We start from the raw sequence: 17936 nt of genomic DNA, 5'->3' as shown, positions 1-17936 counted from the left end.
AAAGTTCATTATTTGCTCGTGCTTTAAAGCTTTGCCGGGTAAACATTTCATTGGCATTCTGTTCTGACATGATGCACTTTTTCTAAGCGCGAACTGAAGTGCGCGCACACTGTCAAACAGCGCCAAACTGGATTTTTGTTGGGTCAGACCCATCTGATATTGAAGGGGGGCTGATAACGCGAGATCAACATGGAGCTAAATGGGAAAAAATAGCACCAAACAAGCCACTTTGAAATGTTGCTGTTTTCATGAATATAAAATTTGGGTGACCCTCCCCCTAGACTAAAAAAAGTTGGATGACCCTCCCCTCAACAAAGAATAAAAAGACATGACCCTCCCCTATTTTCCTCCGGTGGCCCCTTCTATAAATACCGAACGGTCCCCTATGTAAAAGACAGGTTGATGAAAGAACTGTATCTCAAATTCAAAAGCTTTTGAAGTCTACTTCATTAAAGCATGTTTACACACACACTTACTGTACACTTAGGCCTACTACACATGATTTTAAATACAGTACCATTGCAGTTTTTATGTTATGATTTTAAATTGGTATGTGACCTAAGAACGATCTTACATTAAAGGTACATAAAGGTGCTGAGGTCTGACTTTGTGGTGCTCTGAAATTAAGTTATTTTAATATTAATATGTGATGAAGGACTTTAAAAGTGTCCCAACTATGCTGTAGCTATGCTGTAGCTTTTGAACGGGTAACGTTAGCCTATCTTTTTTCACTGCATTTGAATTAGCTGCCTGATCCGTGAAGAACCGTGAATAACAGTCTATGGGAGAAACATCAAGTCGATGCCTTGATAACGTTAGGTTGGATTTTGCAGTTAGCCTACAACAAATTTAACACCCTTGTTTCTATGAAACTGAAAACAATTGAACCAGCTGGAGACTTTGACACAAGACAAAACAGAACAGATGTTTCAAAACCGATCAGATAACGTTACTATGGCTTTGTAAGGCAGTAACGGTAGCCAACTAGTTTACGGTTAGACTAGGCTAGCTATCGATAACGTTACACTGACACAACTTAAGTTAATGCTCTGAATTCGCAGCTAATATCAAATCCATAACTTTTTGATCAAGTTAAAATTTCCAGGTCAACCACAAATAATCCCACTACCTTTTAATATCATCCGATAACTAATTCAATGCTGATTTGTTGCTTTGCCCACTTACCACTTCAAGACCATCTGTAAAACATTGCCAGCTCAACGTGCGAGACGAGTGAGTTGCTTGAACATACACAGCAAAGATTCTAATCTTTGATACACAGACACCATATTAGGAAAAAGGGCTGATGCTGACCGATTTATTACACACCCAGAAGAATACATTTGAGTCGTTATAGGCTCTGGTATATTATGGAGCATAATAGGAATAAAGTTGTGACAAAAAAATTATCAGGGAGGAAAAATCTGAGGGGGCACGTGCCCCCTCACTTTGAATGGGCATGACGCCACTGTCCGTATCCTCCCTTAATGCTGACTTCTGTTGACTTGGGACAAGAGAACGACGCATTTTAAAGCTAATACTGGCACACACAATTACCGATATCAATAGAGCTGCATACAGTTATTTTTTTCTTTGCGTGTCGCGCCTCCCCTGTGGCTCTTTGGCGCCCCCCAGTGGAGGCGCGCCTCACCTATTGAAAGCCGCTGGCCTATAACACACTCTCACACTTTTTTTTTTTTGTGCATTTTTGGGAGGAGTACAATTTACATATGTGGTTTCAACAACCAGATGCATTTACACGTGTCCAGTTTCGTCTGGAATGCGTCTCAGACCTCCTCCTGAAGTGGTTTGAGCGATCGGATTCAAATCCGTCTTGAATGCGTTTCGGAGGGCATTTACACCTGGTCTTTTCACGATCGGATAGCTATCCCATCTGAGAAAACGCATGAAGTGGCCAGGTGTAAACAGCCCCCATGACAAAAACATACGCACGAAAGCCGAAAACAAACGCTGGTTGGCCTCTCACGTCCAAATTTGAGGAAGTGGTGGGAGTAGTGACGTATGCCGTAAAGCAGTTGAGTTTTGTAGTTCTTTTTGTGCTCTGGTTACTACCCGAACCCTGAAGTTACGTAGTGCCAGTAAAAGCGATACAGACCCCGTCAGGCTATGGAAGACGTGTCATTCAACCTATTGTAAGTCGATGTACCATCACAAGGGTCTTGGAAATATATTATGAAGGTTGAAAAGCTACATTGTGTGCCTTTAAGTAGCGGTCATGAGCGTGTGCACATGTGAAGAGTTTTAACTCTTTCTTCTCTGTCAATTACATGCCTTTGAATGCAACACTCTGCAGATTCACTTTATTTCGACATTGTCTAATAATCCAAATGTAGTTGTATAAGTTACTATTATACAAACCAAAGGACAGGCAATGATTTTCGGGCTATACAGATGGCAGAAATAATGCTCGTCTCTTCTGTTTTTGTTGCAAAGATAGCCTATCTACTTATGATAATAATAGTCATTTAAAAAAAAAAATATCTAAATAATATAATTTTATATATATGACGACTTCATGATGCAAAAGTAAAAAAAGTAGATAGGCTATCTTTGCAACAAAAACTGAAGAGACTATATATATATATATGATCTGAAGTAACTAGCTATTTGAGTAGTTTTTTCATTGGATACTTTTTTTACTCTTACTCAAGTAACTATTAAGATTATTACTTTTACTTTTACTTTGAGTAAATATTTCTATAAGTACTTGTACTTTTACTTGAGTACAGTTTTTGGATACTCTACCCACCTCTGCTTACAGAAGGTATACTTAACTAAGAACGTTTCGGGAAACATGTGAAGAGTTCAGATGCAAAAGCCTCTAAGTGCCATCTGAAATTTTCTTATAGATTGATCATTTTTATCAAGCTCATATATTTAAATTCAGTAATTTCACTTAACCCTTCAAAGTCGACTGACGCTCTAGAGCGTCAAAGTGCGCATGCCTGACATATCTATTAATAGCTTCGGAATGGAATAAGGTATTAACTTACTTTTTTTTCTATGAAAAAGCTGACATTCGTCTGCGTAATAATGAGTAAACTGTGTTGACTTCCGCGAATGATAAGCCTTCCGATCTTCTACAAGCATTTAATAAAAAAAAAAAAAAAAAAAAAATTAAGCCTTCCGTATTTGAGTGCAAATCTATAGCATTTTACCGCAAAACAGAGGACTGGTACTTTACCCTATCAAATGATATATAATGCTGTTGGTGTGTGAACCAATCACAGACCAATATAAAACAAACAAGGACATTATCAGGTGTCCTAGGAACGTAAAAAAGGGAGGGGTTTGTAATAAATCTCGCGCGTCTTCTTCTCAGACACAATCTTTTTATATACGGTTTTTGGACACGATACATTTGGATTACTGTGGAGATAGACGTTTTTGTACTGGTTAGATTTTACAGAAAATCAACATGGCCAAACGAAGATTCACAGCCGACTCGTGCCGAGCAAGCTGCTGCAATGATTTTTTTTTGAGAGCGATGAGAGTGATAACGGATCTGATCCAGACCGATATGATTCAGATGAAGAGGATACAATTCTGGACGGAATCGATCCATTTGAGGAGTAAGTATGAAGGCAATATTGCTGATAATATATTGTCTAATATGTATTGTGTCATTTTTTTTATTAAAATTATTTTATTGTCAGAAATAACGGTGCAGTAATCAAATAATGTGCGCTATTACTATTAGTAAGTAGATTTTAAAAATTCATGGGCCTTTGTCTGCTACATAAACGGTAGTACATTAGCTTATTGCTAAAATGAGATTGCAGATTAGGCCGCATGTAGTACATCTTCATTTTTTGCATAGTAATAAGCTATATTTCGTTTACTTTGCTTGTCTATTTTATTGTAATGCTTTTAGGGAAATTTTATTGTAGCTTTTCAGAAATAATGGTGCAGTAAGCCTTATCTAAGGCCTGTACTATTTGTCTACATAAAGCTGAAATGGAGAGGGGGTTTGGTTTGGACATTGTATTTACTCATATTTTCTCATTTACATCATTTTTACTAAAGTAGTGTCATTTACATGATAGCCTACTAATATCATACTTTACATCATTGCTATGATAATAGAAATACTAATTTTGTAGTTAGAAGTTCTATGACTCTTTACTTGATGTAAAAAATACACACATGATGATGAATAGCTAATCTTTATTTACCACATTGTACTAAAGGCTGTACAACTTTTGATATGTGGGAATGTAAACTAATAAAAAAATCTGTGTGTTTTAGTCTAAATCAGGAAACCCCAGAGCAGCCGAGTAGCCTACATCTTCTGCTGAACCCAGGACCCAGACCACTCGCCCTTTTCTACACAGCACCGCTTCTGGCCAATTACTTGATTGTAAATGTGTATCTTTCTTCTCTGTTATTATGTTATGTGTTTGTTTTATATGTTTGACAATGCAGTGGCTGTATTCGTGAGCCCAAAACAAATGTCCCATTGGGACAATAAAGTATACCTAACCTAACCTAACCTAATATTCTGTTTTTCCCCAAAAAACGTATGGTGACTACAGTCACAGAAATGTAAATATTTATTTTGTTTCTTTATATTTTTTCACCCAATTTTTTACAGGTGTTCTAAACCCTTTGAGGAATCGATATTTGATGTAAAATCCCTTATTCATTATGGTTTACTATTTTTATATAATAAAAAACAAAAATTTGAACTTCCGTTTTTTGTATTTCTTGGTGATATATCACATCAGAACCCATACAAGTGTCTCAAGAAGTGTATTGTCAATGCATCCACCTTATAGCTGAGGGTCTATAGAATCCAGAAATATGACTCTCTTCACTCTGCCATGAAAATTGACCCTTCCAGAAACCAAAATATTAACATAGTGCCTGGCGGACTTAAAACCCCTTAGACCTTGAAGGGTTAAATGACAATTAATATCTACGTAGCAGCCTACGTTCCTGCTGGATCCTGCAACCTATCTGGCAACCTGGAGTCAGGGGGGAGGGGGAGGGGATACACCGCTCTACAGTAATTTGAAAGTGATTGCAGTACCAGTTTTGGCCACAATCTTACATATGGCTCCTTTAACGATAAGGTGCAGCTTAAGGTGTAACTTAAGAACGACTTAAGAAGGATTCGGGAAACGCAGCCATGATCATATCACCCCCGTATTAAGATGCATTGGTTACCAGTTTCTTTTAGAATAAATTTTAAGATTTTATTATTTGTTTTTAAATGTTTACATGGTACAGCCCCTCCGTATATTGCGGATTCAGGAGCAGAAGTCAAAGAGACTTTTACAATCTCAGTCACTGGATCAGTCTATCACAATATATCAGATTAGCATCTACCCTTAGTGAGCTCAAAAGACATTTAATCATACATGAGTCATGTCTTTTGATCATACATGAGTGTCGAGGCACTGTTGTCACAGGTGTGGGTTTTAAGAGTTTGAAGATGGTTTAGGTGTATTTAAGACTCCTCAGAGTCTGTGGGTCTTTATCTGTGAGTAGGTATTTTGCATATTCTGTATTAATAATTATTTGTGTTTATTATATTTTAATATTTCATTGTTTGTGCAGCACTAGGTAAACATTGTTGCGCTATTATGTGCTTTATAAATAAACTGAAATTGAAATTTTAAATTGAAAGAACAATGGAAAATTCATAAAGGTTTCATAGCTTCATGAAGCGTGTTTCGAAAGCTCCCGTCACTGCACCAAACATTTTACATTTTGTGAAATACAAACATTGAACTGAAAGCAGTCATGAACAGTTCTGATTCTGATGTCAGAAAAAAACATTGTTCTGCCTCTACAGAAACTGAAATAATTATTGACCCATGATCAAACTGTCTTAATCAAATATTTAAAGCTTTATATCACGTTTTAATTGTGTGTTTTTAATTCGCCGTTTAATTAAAATTAAATTGTTGTGGCTCTGTGTGACGCTGAGGGAAACATTTTAAAAAAAAAGTGATATTATAAATAAATGAGCAATACTCACGTCAGTGTGTTGAGTTGACAGTGTTTATCCTGCAGTAGAGCAGCGATCTGATTCACTCGTGTGTCTCCTAGTTCATGTTCTCTCAGATTCAGCTCTCTCTGGAGTAACAGGTTTATACCCACAACACTATTCACATACTGACAGGCTTCCTCTGCAGCAGGACTCACAAACCTGCAGAAGAGTCAACTCAGTTCTCAACTAAATGTCCAGCTTATTATATAACTAAAATAATATATTAGTTATGAATATTTAGTCTGCATATAGCTAATTTAGTTAATTATTTGATCCCGTCTCACCTCAGTGTCTTCAGTTGACAGTCTGGATCCTGCAGTAAATCACTGAGCTGCTTCACTCCTGATTGTCCAGGATCATTTCCTGTGAGATCCAGCTCTATCAGGTGTGAAGGGTTTGATCTCAGAGCTGAAGCCAGAGCTTTATAACCTTCTTCTGTCACACTGCAGTTAGAGAGTCTAGAACAGAGAGGAAAACATTCAGCTGATTAATCAGTTATACCTGAACAATATAAATCTGAATGATCGCTCTTCCAGTCGCCTCTACAATAAGGAAGCCCCTCTTTCTGGTGGTCTACGGCACATTCAGTGGTGTTTCACTGGCGTATTGCATGGATAAGTGCAGCGATTCCCCCCCGGGCGCTTCAGCATAAAGAGCAGTTTCCCTAAAAGAGCAAAACTGATGTTGAGCGTCTTTTTAAAGATGCCTTTCCGTCCGTGTGTTTCTGGATGCGGTTGTTCCCTGTCCTCTTCTGATGGCCACGATCTCACATGTCTGGGCCAAGAGTGTGCTGAGATAGTGTTTGTGGATGGTTCATGTCCTCACTGTGAGAACAGGACCATGTTGACCCTGCGGTCGTGACTGTCCAGCCTCGTGAAGGCTAGAGTCTCTCTGATGTTACCCAGCACTGCCTCTGCACAAAGCAGAGCCGCCAATACGGTTAACACTGTAGGAGACCTGAGGCTCACAGTGGGAGTGTTTCCCCGCGGTCCTCCTGCTCCACTGGCCTGTCGTGTGCCGTCGAGCTGCCGGGTGATGGTGAGGGGTGTTTGATATTCGAATCAACAATGGAGTTTAAAAAAATACGACCGATGGACCGACGATGAGGTTCAGGCTTTATTAAGGTTATATGAGGAGGACGAAATCCAGCGAGAACTGGAAAGTCACACACAGAAAAAGATCCTGGGACAGATTGTTCTGGGTAATTTCGGTGGAAACGCGGCTTTAGATGATCATCTTATTGAAGAGCTACAGCAGCATTTAGTTTCCAATAGTCTGTTCTGAAACCCAGTCACACTAGTTCTGTGTGCTGGAAGACACTGTTTCTTCTCTTTCATTTTAATTATTTATTTGACGTCTCTCTTCTTTATTCTCTGTTGAAAAGGCAGATTTCTGCATGTACACAATCAGTACATTGTATCAAATGCAGGAAATTAAACAATTAATAACTAGATAAAAAACACATAAAAATGTGAGCAATAGTGAAACCCAGAAAGTGCACTGCTATAAACAATGAAACATAAGCCCTGCTGTCTTCAAATAAATAAACCTCAGTCACACTGTAATTACTGTACAGTATAATGATACTAACTGTAGTTTCTCCAGCTTGAATTGTGGGTTCATCAGTAGATCACTGAGGTTTTTCACTCCAGAGTCTCCTAGTTTATTCCCGCTCAGGTCCAGCTCTCTCAGGTGTGACGGGTTTGATTTCAGAGCTGAAGTCACATCAGAACAACCTTCATCTGTCATATCACAGCATCTTAAACTACATTAGCAGAGAGAGAAGAAAATAAGACAAAAGAAAAGAAAACTCTTTATTCTGTAAAGTCACATCATCTTCATAAGCAAATAAAACAGAGGAAGAGAGATCTTCATCTTTACTTCACCAGATCACAAAATACTAAGTTTGCACAAATACAATGTTAAAGTGTTTTAGTTTAAACTGTTGAAGTGATTTCAAGCATTTTGATTCTTGTATGTGAATGTGACTGACCTCAATCTCTCCAGTTTACAGTGTGAATCCTTCAGTACGGCACATAAGTGCTTCACTCCTGTGTTTCCTAGTTTATTCCAGCACAGGTCCAGCTCTCTCAGGTGTGACGGGTTTGATCTCAGAGCTGAAGTCAGGATGAGACTCTGTTTCTCTGTAATTCTGCATCCACTCAGACTGAAGACAGAAAGAGAAAATGACTCAGATCTATGATGATCAACTAACGTGTTCATCTTCATCCAGCAGACTTTTGCTGACAAATAAACAGGGATATCAAGGTAAAGGTCACTTAAGAGAAAGACTACACATTGTTCATTTAAATATACTACCAACATTGTAACAATACAAAGGTTGAAAGCGTTGATGTAATTATGTTTACACATTCATTTCATATAACTTTTAAAGGGTCATGAAACCCCAAAACACATTTTTTGATGATGTGACGCGTGACCTTTCCAACGTGATGATGTAATACGTGGCACATCTCAGAGATGGTACAAGACAAGCATTTGTGGTTAAAAACTATATAAACCAAAATACAGCGAATAGCCTTCTTGGCGCGCCTACTTTTGAAAGTCAACATTTAGATTATGTGAACAAAGTTAAATGCATTATAAAGGCCTGGGTCACTTTGGAATAAATCACAACGTGTTTCATGATAAAAACCGTGACTTTAGTTTACAGTTATTTGGACTGGAATAACGAGAAATGAAAAAAGACGATCGTTTATACGTTTTTTCGTTTAGTTTAATAAACGGAAAATGAGATTCCGGCCTGATTTCTAATTTTTTGTTTGTGGTTTACAAATCGGTTTATGGCTTTGATATTTCGTTCGCACATGTGAGAGATCGCAAGCCATAGGCTACAATATGCTGACATGGAGTCTGGTGTTTTATATATGTATAGCCTATTTAAGAGCACTGATTTGGGAAGTGGGTCCTTCCTGTGTGTCATTGTCCCATTGAAAAATGCAATGAAAATATTTTATATAATACGGATAAAGTAAAATGTTTTACTGTAGCCTATTATTGTATGGGCAACAAGGATTGGACTTAAAAACAATGATAAACATGACCATGATAACATGTACATAACATTTCCCACTCGCCTTTTAATGAGGTGTGTGTGTGTGTGTGTGTGTGTGTGTGTGTGTGTGTGTGTGTGTGTGTGTGTGTGTGTGTGTGTGTGTGTGACAACAGAAGCTGCTGTGTGCTCTTCCTAATTGAATGCAAGTATTATTTCTACAAACTGAGCTCATAACTCATAGGACTGATTAATAACAAGTGTAATTTTTTTAAACATACGTAATGTAATTCTTGTATGCAAAATGTATTTACATTTGTTATAATTTATATCTGATCGCTCATGAAGATAGCACGGACAATGTGCCGTGTTTTAGTGGAAGATTGCTGCCATCTACTGGAGAGCAAACACATTTAAGATTAAAACACCATGACATTTGAAGGACAGCCACTAGATGGCTGCAGCGCATCACTCACTGGCTCGTTTCCCATTTCCACATATTTAGATGTGTTTAGACATTATAAAATCATTATTATAACAATAAAAAATAATCTTTGGTCGAAGTATCTGAAGTATCATCGTTTTTTACAATACAGTCAGACCTGAACATGGTGTTATATGTGTGTAGGCCTATATGTGTGTGTTTTTGTATTTGTGGATGTGGATGTTGTGGATGTTTTATGGCGTCGCCCCTTCATTTCTGTGTCTGCTCCGCATTGTAGATGATTTATCTTTGGGACAAAATATGTAACAGAGAGCAATCCTATGGATGACTTTTGGGGTCGGGGTTGTGTGTGTTTCGGGTGAGCATTCCCCAATGTGGATGTGCTAACGTGTTGTCGCTCTCAAATCATGTTCAGGTTTGGTTGCATGCATTGTTGTGAAGATAAATAACATTTTGCACATTACATTTTCAATTGTATTGACTGACTCACACATCTGCCTGCAGACACCCAGCTGTGCAGATTCATTTATAGATTTAACAACATTTAACCCAAGCCAGTGGTGACCAATCCAGCTTCTGGAGGACCAGTGTCCTGCAGTTTAGCTCCAGCCTATCCCAACACAGTTCATCAGGTACAAAAGCTGTAACTGGGGTGGTAGCCTTATATATATGTATATAAACTAATAATAAAAAGGTACTTTTAAAAGGGTAACATCCCAGTGATGTTTTTGTACCATTTTCTTCTGAGAGTGTAGCCTGGATATTTCTAGTAACCATGAAGACTTGCTCAGCTGGTTCAGGAGTGTTTATTGGGTTGAAGCTGAACTTTGCAGGACATTGACCCTGCAGGATCAGGACACCCCTGACATAGGCCCTTCACATTAACTGAATGTGATTTATCAACACCTAGTACATCTTAAAATATAGAGCTCATGACAAATGAAAACAACATAAAGAAAGTATTTTAGTTGTTAGAAAATACTACCAGAGCTTTGATGGACAAACATTATATGCATAAAGCAGTGGGAATAAATAATACCTTGAAAGAAATTAGCAAATCTCAGAGAAACATCAACCAATTAAGCATGTAACAATAATAACTTAAAAAGTGCTGTCTTATAATTTACAGTATTTAGAGGCTTGGTTTTAAATTGTATCACACATATGATAAACTCTGTTAAATGTAATTTGTAGATTAATGTATTCGGTTAATTACTTAAAGCATCATGATCCAGTGAATTTTGTATTATAGGCCTTAAATTGAAATATGAATAGGAACTGTTAACGTTAAAGGCTAGAATACACTGTAAATTACTGGTTATTAAAAAAATGTTGTTAATAGTTTACTTTAGATTATAAATGCAATCCAACTGTTCCTCTCCAACCCTGATAATTGTGTCAGGTATTCAGTATCCTACAAGTTCAGCTGATTCAATTATCTTTTTTATCTCATTCTATTTGTGTGAACTGAGTCCTCAACACTTACAGTCATGCTGTTACATTTCTATCTATTTTCACAATTATTTATTCAGGTGTCTCACACACACACACACACACACACACACACACACACACACACACACACACACACACACACACACACACACACACACACACACACACACACACACAAAGGTTAGACATGTTATCATGGTCATGTATATTATGTTATTTTTGATGCTCATTCATACAGTAATTATAGCCTAGAGTAAAAAAATAAATAAAATAGCCTACATTTTAAGTTTAGAGATACTGAACTATTTTCATTTATCGAAGGGACACACAGGACCTACAGTGCAAAAAAAAATCATAGGCTGCTCTTGAGTCTATAGAAATAATATATAAAACACCAAACTCCATGTCAGCATATAGTAGCCTATGGCTTGCGATCTCTCAAGTGTCGTACATTAGAAGTGAAGCATCGCAGCAGCACTAATTGTGTCCCAGCAACATATTTCTGCATCAAATGTCAGCGAGTGGTGCAAAAGCTTATTAAAGTGGGATGTGAGTGTGCCGTACGGACTCTTATTCTGGCTGTCCTGAAGACGAAGCGGTTTGACCAATCAGATGAAAGGGCCGTTTCAGCGCCGCCCACATGTGCGAACGAAATATCAAATAAACCGATTTGTAAACCACAAACGAAAAATTAGAATTCAAGCTGGAATCGCGTAATTTTCACTTTCTGAGGTTTTTTAACATTAATATGAGTTCCCCTAGCCTGTATATGGTCCCCAAGTTTCTAGAAATTTTAATCGGTGTAAATCGAGCTTTTGCTATCTGTCTCTGCCTTTGAGAAAATGGAAGCTCAATCGGGCTGATCTTGAATCTCCTCCTTATGACGTTATAAGGAGAAATGTTACCTCCCCTTTCTCTGCTTTGCCCACCCAGAGAATATTTCCCGCCCATGAGAAAAAGAGCTAGGAAGAAGTAGGAAGATTTTAGTTTGTCCACGAGAGATATGGCGTCTGAGCGCAGTAGCGCGGTATTCCGCTCCCTCGCTCATTCCGCTCAGGGTCGCTCGCTCAACCCAGAATGGCCTGCTGGTTCGAAAATATGTGGAATAAGGGCTGCCTCCGACTAAAGTTTTTTTCTAGTCGACTAGTAGTTGTTCATTTAAACCATCAGTGGACAAATCACAAATCGCCCCTTTATATTAATTTTATTACTTAAATAGGCTATACAGGATAATGAGCGGGTATTGCCGCACTCAAGCGCACGGCCGCACGCATTAAGCTTGCCACAAAGAACCGGCAAAAGTACGAATGTGTCCAAAATAAAAAGGAGACATTTAATGTTTAGTAATAAACTGGTGTTTTCTGTGTCGCTGCAAAGATGGAGTTGTCGATGTGGACTCGCCATGAACGCCAGAGAGAAATGCATGTGAAATACACATTTCATAGGATATAATCAGAGTGTAGCCTATTTCTTTTCGTTTTGAATAGTTTCGTTTAAAAGTAGACTTTTCAAGCTTTCTATAATAGATAGCCTATATTTCTCAAATCTGTGAGGCACAAGCTGAGTTTCGGTGCCCTCCAGTTCACGTGCAATGCAAGTGATCATGCCGGTGCCTTATTACATTGTCTGCTATATATTTCCGTCTTATTTATTAAATACAGGCAATTGGTTGATAAAACATTGATCAAAATTAAGATACAATTTATACAAAACGAAAATCTTTTAAAAATAGTTTTTCTACAAAAAAAAACTCAATGAAGTGGTAAAAATCATGTCTTACCCACTCCATGTCTCCAGTCATATGCATCTCATGATGTATCTTTATCTTTCTCATGCTGCATTTGCTCACTTTCATAATCAACATTGATTAAATTAAAAAATAACATTACCCTATAATATTTAAACATAAATATGAAACTAAATGTTTTCTTTAATGGCTACAACACATATACAGTACAGAGAAATTTCATGTCTTGTCGTTGGCCACAACATAATGACGTCACATATTTTCCAACCCAGCCCCCAGCCCCCAGCCCCCCCTCCATGAAACAGCTTCCAGCGCGCCTGTCTGAGCGAGCGAAGCATAATAATTGCTCAATAATTGGATGTACAAATGAACACCGAAGCCTTTTTTAGTTCCTTCATCCAAGCCCCAGAAGAACCAGTGGATTCATTTCATTTTCTCTGGAAATGCGCCGACTCAACTTCCCAAAGTTTTGCATGTCTGCGGCAAACATTTCACCGAGGACTGTTTCGTCAACTTGGGTTAGTACAGAGCTGGGCTTTCTGAACGTCTGAAACTAAAGCAGAGCTGCCAACTCTCACGCATTCACCGTGAGACACACGCGATTGACACTTTTCACACCACACAAACATTTTCTCACGCACAGAAAAATCGCGAAGCAAAGAGGACACGGAGACCGACAGACTAGACAGAGCAGGTTACTTTATGATATAAAGTTCTGTCAATTTTATTATGAAATTCAAACAATAAATACAGTTTTGGCGCATGTAAATGTGACGTGACAGATTCCTAGCGCACATGAATCGATCATCTCTACTAGCTAATAGTAAAACATCACGAACACTGTTGAAAGATACAGTAGGCTACAACTTACCGAAATGTATAGTCAATATTAAATTAAATTACAATAATTGAATTGAATTGAAATAATAAAAAAGCGTAGCTTACCAGAAATTGTACCATGTAAACATTGTAACATGTTGTCACTAAACCTAATAAAATTCAGTTTAGTTACTAAAATGTTAGTAACAATCACAATATACTAATTGTGATGCAATGTTTTTTTAAATATATATATTACTTTTAAGATATATGAAATATAAATTGTTTAAACAAATAAATATATGTAATATCATTTTGTCGTTTCATAGATCTAATTTTAAGTATTAATGTTATTCACTAAACATGCTTATCTTCTATCTTCTTACAAGTTGCTCATGTAATATATGCAAAGTAATAAATTGAGTACTAATTTGACCTTGTTGTCTCTATACTTTAAACATAGCAAGTCAGTGCAACAAAGGCAACAGTAGGTTAGCGTTAGCTACGTGATGATAACTGTAAACCATCCGAATAAAGTACCGTATCCAGACATAATATTTAAAACTAACCATTCGGAGACGTCCTGCTGGAGCAACTTCTTCATCTGTTGCTTCTCCATCTGGATCAGATTCGGGATCAAACTGAAACGCTTGAACGACTGCGTGTCTTCGTGCCATTGCAATAAATCCAACGTAAACATGCATGCAGTGTTGCCAGATTGGGACAGTGATTTCCAGCCCAAAAGCTCACCAAAACCCACCCACTACAAGAAAAAACCACCCAAAATTTTACTGCCAAAATAATATGATATAATTTCATTACCATGTCATTCAAGGTTGATAAGCACAATTTGTGTCTCCTTAAAACAAAATAACAATGATAAAATAAAATAAAAAATAAAATAAAATTCCAGGAAAACAGATCAAAACAGGGCAATAATTAAGGAGAATTAGCCAATATGACTAATGTCCAGATGGACACTGTCAAAACGGCAATCAAGAAATGAACCGATGACTTTAACCCTCGGAAGAAAACATTGCAGAACATAACGCAGAATTTAGCAGTCAAACTCATTCATCGTTGATTCAAACCTTTTTCAGCAGCTGTCAGGGTCGAGTATTGTGCAGTCTGGACGGTGTAAAAGTTGCCGATGTCTGGTAAGGTTAGGCTAATGTGCACATGACCATGGACATATTTCACGTCCCATATTTAATTTCATTTCAAGTCATTCAACTGTGCTCTCTTCAGAGTTATATTCACCATCGATATCTCCCACCAGGTGTACGTTTTTAGAGCTGCTCACTATCTCACTCTTTACTGTGTAGATACAACTTACTGTTTAGTAGGTGTCTTGTTCTTGTTTAAATGTATATGTTGCACAGGGCGTGCAGTAATAATTGAGGAGACGTACAGCGAGTACCGAACAACTAGAAACTTTTTATTAGCTAACGTGCAGCCGTCTTCACATGTCACATTGTTCAAGTGACCCTGCCAGCAACAATATTTGCGGTGGCGCCGTAAATCACTGTCGCAAATATTCAGTGCTTACGTGAATATTACATCTCCTTTCTTTTGAAAGAATAAAAAAAAACACATTAAGCCAATGCAGTATGCATACTCAAATCACTGAAACATTACCCTAGCATAAACACAGAGGTTGCTGTATTTCACAAAACATCTAAACACCTGTGACAAACAATACTTATGAACAAAACGTCCATTATTCTCAGACAGCCCATACCAGATCTTAGATTCCATTTCTCTCATAGGGGCAGCGATCCGCCTACACCCCAGACGAAATACCAATCACAAATCAAGGATTGCTCTAGGTCGCACTGCCCGACCCGATCTGGTATGGTATTGTATGGGCTGGATCTCTCTGTCATTTGAATGCTGTGCTGGTACTTCAGTGTGTACCTGAAGCATTGATGAGGCAGTGCTGTTTTGCTCTTCCTCGATGTTTGCAGGAACGCGGGTATTTTCCACAGGCTCTTCTTTTGTGCTGAGAAGATGACGACGGTTTCTGCGATACACCCGACCATCTGAAGTGCAAACATGATAGGATCTTTGTGTGTCGGCAGGTCGTACAACGACAGCTGGTTTCCAAAGACCGTGCTCTTGAATTCGAACACGTTGTCCAGTGTGAAGCTGGGACAGTGGACGAGTCGAGCGATCGTAATACTTTTTCTGATGCTGCTGCTGCTTTACTCTTTTAGAGCGTGCCTCTGTGAGACTGACAATTTCGGGTAGGAGCTGCTTGATGGTGGTTGGCAGTATGGATCGCAGTCTGCGACTCATGAGAAGCTGGGCAGGTGACTTATAGTTGTCAACAGGTGTATTCCTATACTCTAGCAAACTGAGATGGGGATCTTTCCTGTCCATCTTGGCTTTTGTCAAGATCGATTTTGCGATCTGCACAGTCTTCTCAGCCAAACCATTGCTCTGGGGGTAATGGGGGCTCGTGGTGGTGTGCATGAAACCCCATGACTTTGCAAAGTCTTCAAACTCCTTGCCCCGATATTGTGGACCGTTATCGGATACAACTTTCTCTGGGATGCCATGTCTTGCAAAGATGACTTTGAGTTTGCTGATGACAGTGGCAGCTGTGGTGGTGTTGAGTTTATCCAATTCAAAGAAGCGGCTATAGTAGTCTACCGTAACCATGTATTCTTCGCTGTTCCAGGTAAAGAGGTCTGAAGCTATCACCTGCCATGGTCTGGTTGGAATTTCGTGAGGAATCATGGGCTCCTTGGTGTTTGAACAGCGTTGCTCCAGGCAGGTGTCGCATCTTTCGACCATGCGTTCTATTTCTTTACACATTCCTGGCCAGAATAACACATCTCGTGCTCTTTGCTTCGACTTCTCTATGCCCATGTGACCGACGTGAATGCGTGTGAGCATATCTTCTCTGAGTGATGAGGGTATGACTATCTTCTCACCTTTGAGAATGATTCCGTTGGTCAATGACAGTTCGTCTCGGAAATTCCAGAAGTCGCTGATGTCTGCAGGGCATTTTCTCCTCTCTCCAGGCCATCCATCCAGAATCACCTGCCTGAGCTGGACAAGCTGGCTGTCTAACTCAGTCTCAGCACGGATCTGTTGCAGCCTTGCGTCACTGACAGGTAAGCTTTTGTATACCATGTGGACCTGCATGTCCATTCCTTCACTGAGATTGTCGTTCCCTGCCTCTATGAACTTTCTAGAGAGGGTGTCTGCCACAGGAATCTCCTTTCCTGGCCGGTGTGTGATAGTGATATCATATTTCTGGAGTTGCAGGATCATTCTTTGAAGTCGTGGTGGAGCTGCGGCTAGTGGTTTTTTCATCACTGCTTCAAGCGGCTTGTGATCAGACTCCACTATGACTTTCCGGCCATATACGTACTGATGAAAACGCTTGCAGCCGAATAAAACCGCGTAGAGCTCCTTCTCTATTTGAGCATAGCTAACTTCACATTCAGTCAGTGATCTTGAGGCATAGCTGAGCGGCTTCCCGTCCTGCAGCAGGACTGCACCGAGGCCATATTTCGATGCATCCACTTGAAGGTGCAGTTCTTTCTGTGGGTCATAGTATGCAAGTACAGGTCCGGGTTCCTTAGTAATGAGATCTTTCATTTTTTGGAATGCGGCGTCGTGCTGGGAATCCCATATGAACTCGCTGGACTGTTTGAGCAGCTGACGAAGTGGTGCATTGATGTCTGATAAGCAGGGTGCAAATTTGGACAGGTAATTTACCATTCCCAGGACTGTTTCGAGCTCCGCCTTGCTCTTTGGTGGCTCCATGTGCTTGATCGCTGAGACTTTTTCAGGGTCTGGCCTGACTCCTTCAGCGGATAAGCAGTGACCGAAGTAGCGAACCTCAGAGGCACTCACAATGCTTTTCTCATGGTTGAGCTTCACACCTTTCTCACGGGACCTTTGCAGCACTGCATGCAAGTTGTCGTCATGTTCCTTTTTGGTTCGACCGTAAACCAGGATATCATCGACGATTGCAACGACACCATTTAGACCTTCATATGTCTCATCGATTTTGCGTTGAAATTCATCCTGAGCTGAAATGATACCAAATGGAAGGCGACGAAATCTGTATCGCCCTAGTACAGTGTTGAATGTCGTTAGCTTGGACGATTCTTCTGTTAGCTTTATTGCCCAGTACCCTGAACGGGCATCTAAAACACTGAAGTATTTTGCACCCGTTAGCTTGGGCGTGATGTCCTCTATCGTTGGCAAGGGGTAGTGTGGACGCTTGATAGCTTTGTTGAGGTCGCGGGGATCCAAACAGATTCTGAGTTTGCCAGTTCGCGGTTTCTCCACGACCACAAGTGCGTTCACCCAGTCTGTAGGCTCTGTTACCTTGACTATGACTCCTTGTTTTTCCATATTTTGCAGCTCTTCTTTCAGTCTGCCACGTAGAGCCAGTGGTATCCTTCTCGGTGGATAA

General features: G+C 39.3%; 1 protein-coding gene across 1 annotated transcript in view; it reads right to left on the bottom strand.

The window, feature by feature from the left end:
* LOC311292522 (NACHT, LRR and PYD domains-containing protein 12-like) overlaps window positions 1-17936 on the bottom strand; it is a 105474-nt gene that overhangs the window by 45820 nt on the left and 41718 nt on the right. The window contains exons 11-14 of the mRNA XM_084412234.1: window positions 8013-8186; window positions 7611-7784; window positions 6304-6477; window positions 6008-6178 (exon numbers count right to left, since the gene is read on the bottom strand). Coding sequence (XP_084268360.1) covers window positions 6008-6178; window positions 6304-6477; window positions 7611-7784; window positions 8013-8186 — 693 coding nt within the window. The remainder of the gene's footprint in view (window positions 1-6007; window positions 6179-6303; window positions 6478-7610; window positions 7785-8012; window positions 8187-17936) is intronic.

Source organism: Rutilus rutilus (genome assembly GCF_951802725.1).
Source record: "Rutilus rutilus genome assembly, chromosome: 6".
NCBI lineage: Eukaryota > Metazoa > Chordata > Actinopteri > Cypriniformes > Leuciscidae > Rutilus > Rutilus rutilus.
Note: the sequence above shows the minus strand (reverse complement) of the source record. Positions and strands in the feature narration are given on the sequence as shown.